This window comes from Eubalaena glacialis, chromosome 2 (genome assembly GCF_028564815.1).
Source record: "Eubalaena glacialis isolate mEubGla1 chromosome 2, mEubGla1.1.hap2.+ XY, whole genome shotgun sequence".
Classification (NCBI taxonomy): Eukaryota; Metazoa; Chordata; class Mammalia; order Artiodactyla; family Balaenidae; genus Eubalaena; species Eubalaena glacialis.
In genome coordinates this window covers 107,498,219-107,512,214 of record NC_083717.1, presented here as the reverse complement: position 1 = coordinate 107,512,214, position 13,996 = coordinate 107,498,219, and the positions used below count along the sequence as shown (strand labels likewise).

The window sequence follows — 13,996 nt, the reverse complement described above, 5'->3', positions numbered from 1 at the left end:
AAAGCACGGATCCTGAAACTATTTCAGACCTAGTGTGACTGGCTTCCTGAATGGACTGCTGACAGCCAATGAAATCTTGCTGCTTGGGCATGTCCTCCAAGGTCTATGACCAATTTCAGGACTTGGGATGATGGTAGAGAATTACCCAGGAAGGTGGCTCCTGGGTCTGATGTACTGTCTGCATTAGCCCACCTTCCCTCATTCTCCATCAGGGCTCAGGGAACCAGGGTCATCCTGTTCCCATGCCTTTGGCTGAGATGGGTCTCTTCACCCTGCTGCCCTGTTTGGAAGCCATCATGGCCAGAATCTTCACAGTACTCAAACTGCTGGCTCTTTTAAGATTCTGAGATCTGAGCTGGACCTGGTTTGGGGGTAAGCCCCTGGTGCCTACCTGTGTATTTCTGGTGGCTCCCGTTTGATCTTGGCACTGGACTCCATTACTTCCTTTGCAACTCGGCCACTATAAGTAGTATAAGTAAAACAAGCAGCAAGAAATGAGACAGTGTTCCAGGACTGAGCTCCTCTGTAAGATCTCAGATACTTGGGCTGAATTGGGAAGTGGCCTCTTTGGCCTACCCCTTCCCAATGGTTAGGCCACTGAGTAGGGCTTGCTTGCTGGGGTAAAGAGCTCTAAGGCGTCATGACAGCTCTCTCTCTCTGCAGTCTTTGGGATCTTCCATCCTCATTTAGGAATGATTCCTCATTGTCCAGCGTGTTCCAAAAATATTGCAAAAAAAATGAAATCTTTAGACAGAAATGAAAGGAATCACTCTTACAGTTCTTATTTTGCTGCTTTTGTAAGGGCAGGAGAAGACACACATTTTAACCCCTACAGGCAAACAGCTGCAGGGAAGGAAAGAAACAGTCAAAGGGTTAGGAGACAGGAGAATCGGATGGAAACCTCACACTTCTCTGGAGGTTCCCAGTGTCTTTGTTCTCAGGATAAGGACCACTGGGCCACCCTTCTCCAGAGAAGGGTCTGAAAAAAGGTCCATAACGGTTACTTACTGTCACTATTTACCTGTATCGGAACCGGCTCCCTTTAAAGAATAAATTGCTGCTGGACACTGTGCGGACTTGGCTTGACTTCTCCAGCCTGCAGCAAGGCAAAGTCCAGTGTGAGAGATGGCCTGCAATGCCTTACAGCCTAAGGCTGTGTCCCCAGCTCCTTCCAAAGGCTACTTGAAGAAACCCTTCAGGAAAAGGCCCTTCACAGCCCTGCTTGTCTCCGACTCTCCTTTAGCACCTGAGGGCCGTGTTCACGGTCTCAGTGCTATGGACAGGCATGCTGCAACCCACTTCCACGTTAGGAGAGTGAGGGCTCCCCACGGGGACTGAGAGAGAGGGCTCCCCAGGAGTGCCTCATGGGCTCCCCACGGGGACTGAGAGAATAAATGTTAGGGAAAGAGAATGCCACCTGCTGAATCTCAGCCAGGCCACTGGTTAGCAGTGTGACCCTGGGCAAATTTCTTTTCCTCTCTTAGCCTCAGTCTTCTTATCTATACAATGATGGAGCTGGGACTGCTTGACCTCAGGAGTCCCTTCCAGTCCTAGTATTTGAGAATTCGTGTCCATGTCTGGGTAACTGTGGGTGGAGAAGAGAGTAGTGCCCTTCCTGTTCCATCTCCTTCTTGGAGAGAACCTAAAGTGTATTGTCACATTAGAGACTCTGAGAAGTCGTGAAATGAAGAAACTAGCTGAACTTTAATAAAAGTTCCACCATTTGTTTGAACTTGGAACCATTTGCCCTCCCCCAGAAAGCCCATTAACACCACTTTCAAGGCTGTGAACAGCTGAGGTGGAGACTCTGGAAGTCACCCTTGAGTGACTGCTCTGATCCCTGTACTCCTCTTAGAAAGGGAAGCTTGGGCAGAGCTGCCCAGATTGAATCTCCTAAGACCTGACCCCATCCACAACACGCCCTGGGTGCCTGTAGTGCTAACCCAGCCGGGAACCGAACTGGTCTGAAGCCTTTGTCCTGAGTGGGCAGTGAATATTTAGGGAGTTGTCCCTATAATCCATGAACAGCAGGTGCTGGGGACACCATCCCCACCTGTCTCAGGGCTCCATGAGGCTCTGAGCCTACTTACTCTCCTGTCTGAACACATTCTTTTTTTTTTTTTTTGGTTTAAAATATTTAATACGTGCTAGACACGTAAAGTTATTTTTATCTGAGCACGTTCTTGAGTCTGACCGGCTCCCTTCAAAGCACTAGGCCAAAAGCAGGGCAGGGATCTGCCCATGACAGATACTCCGAGTGAGGCCGAAGTGGCTCCTGCTAGCGACCTGGCATAAATGGGGATCTGACCCAGGCTAGAGGCTTTTAACACCTAATCAGTAGTCATGGAGAACAGTGAAAAGCGGCCTTGGTTTCCAGTGTGGATGTTGGCAATCTGTTAAGGAAAGACTCAGAAACTGAGTTTGGTCACAGGTTCAGAAGCACAATTCTGTTCCCATGGCTCAGACGGAAAAACAAAGGAGGGCCTCCAGAAATGGTGCTGAAATGTTTTCTTGGCGTTCCTTGGACAGCCAGGGACTGAGTAGGAGGGAAATGTGACCACATGAAAGTCTTCCGAGTGTCTTCTCCATGAGAAGAAAGAAGCCCACTCAGGTGAGAATTCAGGCTGCCCATTCAATTCACCCCTGATTCTGGTATCCAATGCATAGACTTTATTATACAACTCAGAAAGCCTGCCCAAGAAACAGCCTCTGGGGGCCAGCATCCCACAGCAGTCAGCAGGTAGCAGAGTCTGTTGAGTGGGGAGGAAGATGGTGCCCTCCCAGCCCAGAGCAATTCTGCTCTGGATCCTTCAGGTTACTGGAGGGAGAACTATGGCCTGTCAGGGGAGAAATATACCACACATTCTGTCTTACGTTGTTCTGATTAAGATGCAGCTTATTAAAGCGTAAGTCATGGCATTCTATTTTAAAAACAAGACCAAGGGTTTTAGTGAAATACACTTCATCTGGCATCACCCCAGTTTCTCAGTGGGCTATTTCTTTGCTCCCTAATGCTTTTATAACAACTTTTTTAATCAAAGAAAACTGGGCACAAAAGCCTCAATATACTTTACAAAATCATTTGGTAAGCTAAGCTCTCTCCTTTGCCCCAAAGCTGCTATCTCAGTAACAGTCAAGTCCTTGCTTCCTCCAGCTACCCCACCCCCAGCTCCTGAGCACTTGGCCTGTCACTGGCAACACCTCTGTCAGTGACACACCAGGAAGGGCTGGTATCAACCCCAGCTCAGCACCAGGCCACCCACTGGGGAGCGGGCCCCAGAGTCTCTCCAAGGCTTAGGGAGCTGCTCTGGGCTGTGCCTGTTCCTTCATGGAGCTATTGTATTCTGGGCTCTGAGTGGCTCCAAGGGGCCAGCTTTATTCAAGTCAGGCACCTATGGGCTTTCTCTGGCCCAAGCCTTCCCCTGAAAAGACCCAGAACTGCTTTGCCACTGGGGGGCTGTCCAACAACATTGCAAGGTAGACGCCTTGGGCAACTCTGCTGACACACATTCCCAGACATCAGCTCTGACCCTCCAGGTGGTACAGACAGCCACCCGGAAAGGGGTCTGAGTTTTATAAGGAAGCCCAGCCTTATCTCATGTCTCCTTTGTCAGAGTTTCTCAAACTTTCCTGCCCATTGTTCCTCTAAAAGTAGCTTCTATGGCTTTGGCCCTGATAAAGGCAGTTCCCATCCCAAGTGTCCACTCACTTGTAGAAGGCTTGGTTCTCTATCCCACATTTCCAGAGGTGCTTGCAGGCTTCTGGAGTTGGAGCAAAATATGTGAGAATAATTTTCTTTTCCTACAAAAAATCCCACATAGAAACAGCTGAGTGCGGATGGCGAAGCAAAGGGTGAAGAGGGCCAGGACACTGAGCTCTGAGCTGTCTGAAGGCTCCCCAGTGCTCTCAGGGAGAGGCTTCAGACGGGGAAGGGGCTGCCTGGCGGGAAGAGAAGCCTGCAGCACCCACAGGACAGAGCTGAGTTCAGTGCAGAAGGGCACACCTGGCAGGTCCAATCAGAGTAAGTCTGCTGGCACCACTTGAACCAAGTGAGCCCTCCCCAGAGAAAGTGGCACTCTCATCTGGAATTTTTATTTTTATTTTTTTGGTATTTATTATCTTCCTGGAATTTTCATATGGAAGCAAAAGAATCTTACTCTGTACTTCCTGGAGGTATGGAACCTCTGAGGGTCACCAGCATCCCTGAGGAAGTCCCTGTGCTCCAGGACCTACAGCCACCTCTCGTCATCTCATGTCTCCTCACCTCCAGCCTTGACCTTGGTCCCGGCTTGGCATGCAGGGGGCTTAGCTCTGCCTGGATGGACCACTTTGGTTCAGCCCTGGCCATCAGGAGCCACCCCAGTGCCCCAGCCCTCCCTGAAGAGAAGGAAGCCAGCACTCACCTCTTTCTGACTTACGTACAAATAAAAAGTCTTTCCTTCAAATTTCAGCTTGGTCACCTCATTCCTAGAAGCACAAAGAGAGCGCCCGTCATCTCACTGTGGGCTGCTTGCTCACAGCTAAGTCTTGTAGATGCACAGCCCACCCCGACTGGAAGGGGCTCCAGGCACAGACACAGTTTTAGCCAAAATTAGAACTGAAACAAGACAGCAGCGCAGGGGCCTTAGAGAACAGTTGTTGAAACAGTTCAATCCACAGTTTTCTGGTCAATCACACTATAATAATAGGGTGATAGGAGGATTTCGGGCTCATCAACAGTGGCTGTAAAAGGGAAACGTTTGCATGGGAAGTGAGTCTAGGTAGAGTAGTCCTGGGCCATTTCAGGATTTGGTTCATAACACAGGTGCATTATCTGGATGGGACTGTCAAATGTAAGATGCCACAGGTAGCTGATGAGGCCAAAGTTCAAGATACAGCAAATAATGAAAAACAATGCGACCAGGTTCTGAGGGAGTTGAGTCCTTCAGGTGACTGTGCCACTGGATGGAAAATGCAGTTTAATGCAGACAAATGTCAAACGATCTCAGGGACGGGGGCAGGGCAACATACCAAAGAGAGAGAACAGATTACATGGAACAGTCATGCAGCGTACTGACCAGGAAAGGGGCTTAGGGGTTTTTGTAGAAAAATCCTTGAAGCCACCAGCCCAGTGAATGGCTGCAGTAAAAGAGGCAAACAGGATACTGGGGTACATCCACCCGCAGGACAGACACAAATCAGAAGAAGTGACATGGTTACTGTACATGGCACGGCTTAGACCTCACCTCCACATACTGCTCTCAGCCTTGGTTACATTTACAAAATGGAAAAATGACTGGGGTCTTAGGTGGATGTCCCTGAGAGCCAGAGAACTAGGCCTCAGCATTGGTCACTCCTCACTTCCCTTCCATTGGCCTGACACAGCTACCCTCTGGAGCCTGAAGGCCCTCCTACCTCACTGGGGGCAGAGTCTTTATTTTTCTACCCAACTGGGACCCCCCAAGGAGGTCTGACCATGCATATCTGCCTCCACTTGGCTTCTTCCTCTTTGCGATTTCTAGGGAGATTTCCTCAATATCCTAGAAAGTAGCAGAAAGGTAGTGAGAACAATGTACCCAGTTTACTACTGGACAAAACTCAGGGGACAGAGGAAGGTCACCTGTTCCCTGGAAATCATGGCTGGGTCAGGATGAGAGCTCACAACTTCTGCACCAGTTCTGAGCTAGTACAAGCCACATGGGATTCCTTCTCTGTTAGATTCCCTCCCAATCAATCAATCTCTCATACACATACAGAATACAATAAATATCAATTGACTGATACATAAACAAGCACACAGATCATCCTAGGCCTTCAATAAGCAAGGTAGGAAAGTAGGAAATTTTCTATTGGAAGTGTGATTAAATTTACGTCTATTACTTTAAAGTTGAGGCATATGAAGAGGCGTCCTGAAGAAATGGGCTGTGAGAGAAGCTATAGAAGGAAAAGGGTCTGGGACAACCCAGTGAGCAGCAGGGCTTCTGGAGGGTAAGGATACTTTAGGGACTACAGGCCCGGGTGTGTCCTACCTGTTTCTAGCTAAAATGCCCCCTACCAGTCACCTCATAAGACAGCTACCCTGGTTGGAGTGTGGCCAGGATCCGGGCCTTCTAAGGAACATCAGACGACCCAGAGGTCTCCAAATAGCAAGTACTCCTCACTGGGAGAGCGGTGGCCTGACCCTGTTCATTGTCTTTTTCTGAAAAATATCTTGTTGGACAGAAGACCCCAAACCCTCACCATCTTCACCGAAGGAGTGCAGTGAGTGGGCCAACTTGAGAAGGGGTAGCAAATGGGCGTGTTGGGGAGCACACCAGTTAGCCCAGTGTGGCAGGCCGCCCTGGAAGGGGTTTTCTGGGAATGGGGCCTGGCCGGGCATGTCTGGGGAGCAGTTTCACAAGCACTCTGGTTGATCATCATGTCACCAAGCTTCACAAGAGCCACAGGGTTGGAAAGGGGGTGTCTGTCCACAAGCTAACAGGGGAGCTGAAGAGGACGTCACAGGAGAGCTGGCCTGCAGCATCCCCCACAGAAAGCTCACCAGGGAGCAGCTCTGTCCTCAGGTTCCCCGCTAGCTCTTCTTGAGAAGGTGGAGGAAACAAGACAGGAGCAGGCTTCCCTGGCTGAGCTCTGCTGGGCCAAGGAAAGACACTGTCCAAGCCCCTGAGAGGAGCTGGCCAGCTTAGACTTGGCAGTCTAAGGCCCAGGAAGGTTCAGAGATCACAGGGGCTTAGTAAAATATGCAACATGAGGCTGCAAGATGTTTGCATGGGCCAGAAAAAGGGTCTCTAGGAGAGCCAAACGTCCATCAACAAACCAGTCTGCTGCATCGGCTCACAGAACCACGCAGCAGAACAGACCCCAACAGATGGGCGGAGAGGAAGCAGTTCCGAGCAGCTGTGGCTGCAGCAGTGGCTCTTGCCTGCTAGAATTGGGAGTGGGAGAGGCAGGGGAGGGAAGAAAGAGCGGGGATGTGACTCTTGGAGGCTGAGGACACCTAAGCCCTGAAGAGGGACAGGAGACAGAGCAGCATCTGTGCTCCTGCATGCAGTGCCCGCCGTGGGCTTTGGTCCGAGGAGGGTGTTTTGCCAGAGCAACAGGTCACTTATATCTGCCCCAGGGGTCACTGCAAGCCCTCCTTCGTTAGGAGAGTGGGTAAGGAGTAAACATCCCTGCAGATGCTATGGTCCTCAGCGGGGGACAGTCCCAAGGACTCAGTTCTCATGGGAACTTTGCTTCCCTAACATTGGCTCCAGCTCTAGATGTCTCATCCTACCCAGAAACCAACTTTCCATACCCTTTCTCTCTCTGGAGAGGCTGTTGGCTCTCAGGAACACCCCTGTGGAAGCATAGGATCCCTAGAAGAGACCACTACCTTCATCAGTTACCATTACGGATGCAAGGCTTTGGAGAGGGCTCAGAACCAGAACTCGCCCAATCACAGACATAGGACATGGGAACCACAGCCCTCCCCAGTTGGTGAGGTATAAAAAGCCTGTTTTGGAAATGAAGATACTCACCATTTAATGAAGTGGACCCTCTTGTTTCCTTGCAGAACAACAAACCCAAAAGGAGTGAAGGCCAGAAATGCAGCATTTCCTGACACGTCCTGTAACACACAAAGATTTCTCATCAGGGTGACGCAGGCATAGAGGTAAAAGGGTGAGAAACACAGTTGTTCACTGGGGATACAGGGTTAATACTTGGCCGTTGGTCACAGAGGGAAGAGCCTGGCATTTGGAAGTAATAGCCAAGTTACTTACCTTTTCTGAGCCTCGGTGGCCTTAACTGTAAGTTGTAGATTATAATACCAATCTTAGAAAGCTGTTGTGAATATCCAAAGAGAACAGCAAACCCACACATTGCTGGTGGGATTGTAAAATGGTGCAGTCACTTTGGAAAGCAGTTTGGAAGTTCTTCAAATTGTTAAACGTAGAGTTATCATATGACCCAGCAATTCCACTCCTAGGTATGTACCCAAGAGAATTGAAAACTATGTTCACACAGAAACTTGTGCATAAATGTTCATAGCAGGATTATTCATACCGGCAGCAAAGTGGAAATAATCCAAATGTCCATCAGCTGATAAGTGAATAAACAAAATGTGGTACATCCACACAATGGAATATTATTCAGCAGTAAAAAGGAATGAAGTACTGATACCTGTAACAACACAAATGAACCTTGAAAACATTATGCTAAGTGAAAGAAGCCAGTTACAAAAGATCACATTGTTGTATGCTTGCATTTATATGAAATATCCAGAACAGGCAAATCCACAGAGACAAAAAGTATACTACTGGTTGCCAGGGGCTGTGGGGAAGAGGAGATAGGGAGTGACAGCTAATAGGTACAGGGTTTCTTTTTGAAGGTGATGAAAATGTTCTAAAATTAGATAGTGGTGATTGTTTCACAAGTTTCACAATTCTGTTAATGGACTAAAAACCATCGAATTGCACACTTTGAAAAGGATGGATTTTTTTGATGTGTGAATTATATTTCGAGAAAGCTGTTCTGTGTGAGTGAGAGAGAGAATAGCAGTTATCATTATCATGATGGCCTGACACACTGGGCTCCCTCAGGAAAGTTTAGCTGAAGAAAATATAAGAAGCAACTGGCCAAGTGGAACAGCTATCGCCAGCCCTGTGGTGCCTGAACCAACAAAGAGGCCTCCTGGTCACCTGTCACTATCAGGTGGTAAACACAAGGCTTGAGGTTCTACTGGGCAAAGAGGGGAGAAGGTGCAGAAGCTGTAGGTCCTGGTTCCATCATGTGGGAAATGAGCTCCAGGAGGCCCAGGTCTTTTCTAGGCTGGGACGGGGCACAGAAAGCTGGGTGACGATTACATTCTCTCAGAGGCGCTTCCTTCCTGATAGTGGCCACAGGTGAGAATCTGCTCTGTCAGGGTGTGTGTTCAGGTGGCCAGAAAATTATGCCAGGCTGCTGATCGAATGGGCATGCAGGCCAGTTGTCTGGGTCACAGCTCAGATAGTGCCATGGGGTCGAGGCCAGGTCCCTGGTGTGATGGGTGCAAGTGCGGGCCGTGGCTGTCAGGCTCTCCTAGTCTCTCCCGCCTTCAAGCTTTGCCTCCCTGGCACAGATCTTCAGCCTAATCAGTCCTAAGAACAGTGGGGCCTCTGCAGGGCCTCATGAGCCTTGCCTCAAGGAAAAGTGCAGTTTTGCCTTAAAGCTATCTCTTAGAGTCAGGGTTGCAGGTGTGAGCATCTGGGCCCAGGGAATAAACTAAATATATATATTTTGCAAACATTTGAATTAATGCATAGTTGTTATTGTCCTTTCCTCAGGGTCTGTCATGACCCCAACACTTGGCTGCAAGCACAGTGTCATTCAACCCATGGGCACAGCAAAATGCTGTTTAAAAATAACCTGAATGGAGATACTTTGAAGCCACGCGGCTGGGCTTCCCCCTGCCTGTCATCAGGGCTTGGTGGTGGGTGCTAACAACTGAGTGCCAGCACTGCACACAAACACTGTCCCTGCCAGGGGGCACTGGCACTAACTGGGCAGGCTGGCCTCGGGGGGGGGGGTGGGTGAGGGAGGGTTCTGCACGCAGGGTTGGAGGGTGGGCACCGGGAGGCCTTCAGCTCAGCGTGCAGGCAGGACCCGAGGAAGGCCTACAACTGCGGGTTTAGACAGAGACTCGAGGGTGGAGGCCTTACCTTATCTGTACTCAGAGAACAGGCCTGCAGGAGACGTTTATCAGGAGAATGTGTGAGGCAGTGAGGTGGGCCAGAGGGACCAGTGTGGCTGCCGGCGGGGGGGGGTGGGAGCCCACACGTGAGCACAACGAGGGGAGGGCACAGTGGGGCAGAGGGGGGACGGTGTCTCCTGCTGCTCGCTGAAGGACAGGCCCAGGAGGAAGAACAGGTGGAAGGATGGAAAGGAAGGGCAGGGCCTGCAGAGGCTTGTGGTTGGATTGTGGATGGTAGAGGAGGGACGGGAAGCAGCGAAGTGGGCAGGGAAGGCCTCCCTCCAGCTCTCGCACTCCAGGCCCCTGTGGGCAACGGTAGAAGAGCACCTGCGCCAGAACCACGGGCGCCGGGTCAGTCGGCCCAGGCCCTGGCTCTGCACTCACCGCCCGTGTGACCTCAGCCAGGTCCCTTCGTTGCCCTGTGTTTCAGGCTCCTCGCTGTCAAGTCAGGGTTGATGATATCATCTGCCTCTTAGGCTGTGCTCAGTAAGCACCCAATACATGCTAATGGTTGTGTTGTTGTTAATAATATTATAGCTGCTACGGATTAGCTGAGTTTATTGAACTCAATACAGAATCTCTTGTAAAAAAAAAGCCTAACATTTTACTATTTTTCCTGATGTTGATGGATTTAAATTTTGCTACTTAGGAAAAGAGGGTGTGGGAAGTTGAGGTAGAAAGGGAGAAGTTACTCATTGTTAGGGACCATGGAGAAGGGGGATGTGGGTGATACATTTGGGATCCGGGGGAAAAGTGAAGTGGGCAGGAGGGGAAGGACGTCTGTGGGAGTCATCGCAGTGACAGGCCTGTCTCTGGCCAGAGCAAAGGGAAGGGCAGGTCCTCCCACGAACTGGGTGGTGCTGGCCATCTGCACCGCCCGGACACCACAGGGCCAGGCTCCAAGTGAAGGCGGGTATTGGAGTTAGAGGGGAACAGTCTCTCCTGACCAGACTGCCTGATTTGGAACAGAGAACAAACTGGGAATAAATCCCTATTAGACGCCAATAAGTATTACTTATTATTCCAATAAGTAATAATAGCACCTTGTGCAATCCCAATCCATCCTCCCATTTGAAGAGAGCAATTATCCAAACTGCTTCCAATGCAATAGTTACAGATGAAGCTGCAAGGCCCTGGCACGTGGGCATCCACAGTGCGGGCAGCTGGGATGTTTGCTACTCGTCTCTGGCACATGAGGCATGGGATTGGAATTACAGCAAGAAACCTCACATCTGGACCAGCATCAGGGAGTTCCCTGGTGGTCCAGTGGTTGGGATTCCACGCTTGCTTTCACTGCTGAGGGCTCAGGTTCAATCCCTGGTTGGGAACTAGGATCCCCCAAGCTGCACAGCGCGGCCAAAAAAAAAAAAGAGAGCATGGACCAGCATGAAAACACAAACAGGCAGCCACAAGTTTCCCAGTTTCTTTCATCTAACAAGCCATTCTCCTTGTGAGCCTGCCCTTTGGATTTGTATGTGGAAGGACAAGTTATGTGACAAAAAGAGAAGGAAATGAGGACGAGGAGAGAAGTGACACAGATGGCAGTAAGCTGTTCCTCAGCTCTTCCATCTTATCAAGCTGGATTCTATCTTTCCTCCCTGTCGCCTACCCATCCCAATGCAATCAGCACCCACAGGACTGAGCCATTAATTATCTGGGAGGTGGAATAAAAACTCAGGTCTTGACAACCCCACAGCAGATATCGCCAGGCCCGCTCTACATCAGGTAACAGTCAAAAGACTTTAGTTTGAGTCTATGGTTGTGAGGTGACAAATCTATTTTCAGTTTTTCATCCTTGTGGAAGGAGCTTCAGCCTTGGCTTAAGAACCCAACTGTGCTTCTTATTTGCTCTGTAACCTACTTGCTTCTCTGGACCTCAGTTTCCTCATCTGTAAGATGAGAACAATAATACATACTCCAAGAAATACTATCGATACTTCCGTCTGATTTTAGGGAGATGGCCTAAATGATGTACTGCCAGGACAAGGCCACTGTGTTCTTCTTGGGGAGGGGATGGATTTGCACAGTCATTCATGTTCATATGGAACCCACCGTCAACCTTGACCTGCATCAATACATCATCATCAAATGTTCACCCTAAGATGATCACTCTGTCTAGAAAAGGATTTTTGGAAATCATAGTACTGACTGGTTCTTGGAAATAGGGACACCTGGCCATCTTTGCCCAGATCTACCTCCGGATACAATGAAGTAGGCTTCTGTCTGCTGCTCCCCAGAGGACATCCTGGATGTGACTGAGTCAGGACCACAGCATTCTTGGTTGTTACGCCTCTCCAAGTCAGCCATCCCCTCTCCGGAGCACGACTGAAACTAATTCAGTCTGGGTGGATGAAGCCTCTATTATTCTTAAAAAACCTGAGAGAAGAAGATTCCATATGCTCTTCCAGACAGTGGTGCCCATTCCTGAAAGAGCTCATAGCTGGGGACCTTCACATTCAATCAATCATGAAAACCACCCAGTTTCAATACACTTAAACACAGCGACAAGAAACCAGAGTGGAAATGAGGAGGAGGAGGCAGGCACCCTGGAAGAGGCTTGGCGTCAACCCATGACAGCTCAGAAATGGAAATCTTGGCAGAAACTTGCCACTTAAGTGGCTTTAGTTCTTCATTTTGGCAGTAAACCTAACACTCTCCCCGCAGTGTAGCCAGGAGGGGCCCACCTGAGGGCGAGGGCAAGTCATCACTGATCCTTCTTGTTCGGCTTCTGTGAGGTCAAGGGCAACGTGTCAAGATGAGGAGCGGGTTTATTTAGAGAGGAGCTTTGGTAGCTGGATTCTGAAAGTAGTGATCCTATTTTAAGAGCAAGGGAATGACACTATCATTTTATTTGTGTGGTTGATCTAGCCTAGACCCTGCTGAAATCTATTTTCTCCTGGTCTATACAAAACAGACATAAAGCCATTTGGTGAATTTACATTACATTTTTCTATGATGATTTCAGTAGTCTCGCAGGGCTTTTGTCCTCTCTTGATCAGAACTGGCAGTGAGTCCCGCTTTGTTCCTAAATAAATGCCATCTCTCCGGATGGAAGGCCATGAATGACAACTGAAAGAGCACAGCACTGAGACTCCACAACTCCAAGTTCGAGTCCCAGTACCGTCCTTGCCAGTAACACTGGACATGTTAGTTCCTCAGAGCTCAGTGTTCTCATCTTAAAAAGAAGACAAGAATGTCTTCTTTTTTTAAAAATAAATTTATTAATTTTACTTATTTATTTTTGGCTGCATTGGGTCTTCGTTGCTGCACGCGGGCTTTCTCTAGTGGCAGCTGGCAGGGGCTACTCTTCGTTGCGGTGCGTGGGCTTCTCATTGCAGTGGCTTCTCTTGTTGTGGAGCACAGGCTCTAGGCGCGCGGGCATCAGTAGTTGCAGCATGCGGGCTCAGCAGTTGTGGCTCATGGGCTCTAGAGCGCAGGCTCAGTAGTTGTGGCACACGGGCTTAGCTGCTCCATGGCATGTGGGATCTTCCCAGACCAGGGCTCAAACCCGTGTCCCCTGCATTGGCAGGCGGATTCTTCTTTTTTTTTTTTTAAACTTCTTTATTGGAGTATAATTGCTTTACAATGTTGTTAGTTGCTGCTGTATAACAAAGTGAATCAGCTATATGTGTACATATATCCCCATATCCCCTCCCTGTTGCATCTGCCTCCCACCCTCCCTATCCCATCCCTCTAGGTGGTCACAAAGCACCGAGCTGATCTCCCTGTGCTATGCGGCTGCTACCCACTAGCTATCTATTTTGCATTTGGTAGTGTATATATGTCAATGATACTCTCTCACTTCGTCCCAGCTTACCCTTCCCCTTCCCTGTGTCCTCAAGTCCATTCTCTACGTCTGCATCTTTATTCCTGTCCTACCCCTAGGTTCTTCAGAACCATTTTTTTTTTTAAGATTCCATATATATGTGTTAGCATATGGTATTTGTTTTTCTCTTTCTGACTTACTTCACTCTGTATGACAGTCTCTAGGTCTATCCACCTCACTACAAATAAGTCAATTTCGTTTCTTCTTATGGCTGAGTAATATTCCATTGTATATATGTGCCACATCTTTTTTTTTTTTTTACTCTTTTTGTTGATTCTTTTTTTTTTTTAAACATCTTTATTGGAGTATAATTGCTTTACAATGGTGTGTTAGTTTCTGCTTTATAACAAAGTGCATCAGCTATGCATATACATATATCCCCATTATCTCCTCCCTCTTGCATCTCCCTCCCATCCTCCCTATCCTACTCGTCTAGGTGGTCACACAGCACCGAGCTGATCTCCCTGTGCTATGTGGCT

The 13,996-nt window shown here is 48.9% G+C and overlaps 1 protein-coding gene across 4 annotated transcripts in view; it reads right to left on the bottom strand.

Annotated features, from left to right (window-relative positions):
- FRMD5 (FERM domain containing 5) overlaps positions 1–13,996 on the bottom strand; it is a 350,784-nt gene that overhangs the window by 8,432 nt on the left and 328,356 nt on the right. For all 4 annotated transcript variants that reach the window (XM_061182209.1, XM_061182207.1, XM_061182210.1 and 1 more), the window contains exons 8-12: positions 7,500–7,588; positions 4,404–4,467; positions 3,710–3,801; positions 1,022–1,096; positions 392–460 (exon numbers count right to left, since the gene is read on the bottom strand). In XM_061182209.1, coding sequence (XP_061038192.1) covers positions 392–460; positions 1,022–1,096; positions 3,710–3,801; positions 4,404–4,467; positions 7,500–7,588 — 389 coding nt within the window. The remainder of the gene's footprint in view (positions 1–391; positions 461–1,021; positions 1,097–3,709; positions 3,802–4,403; positions 4,468–7,499; positions 7,589–13,996) is intronic.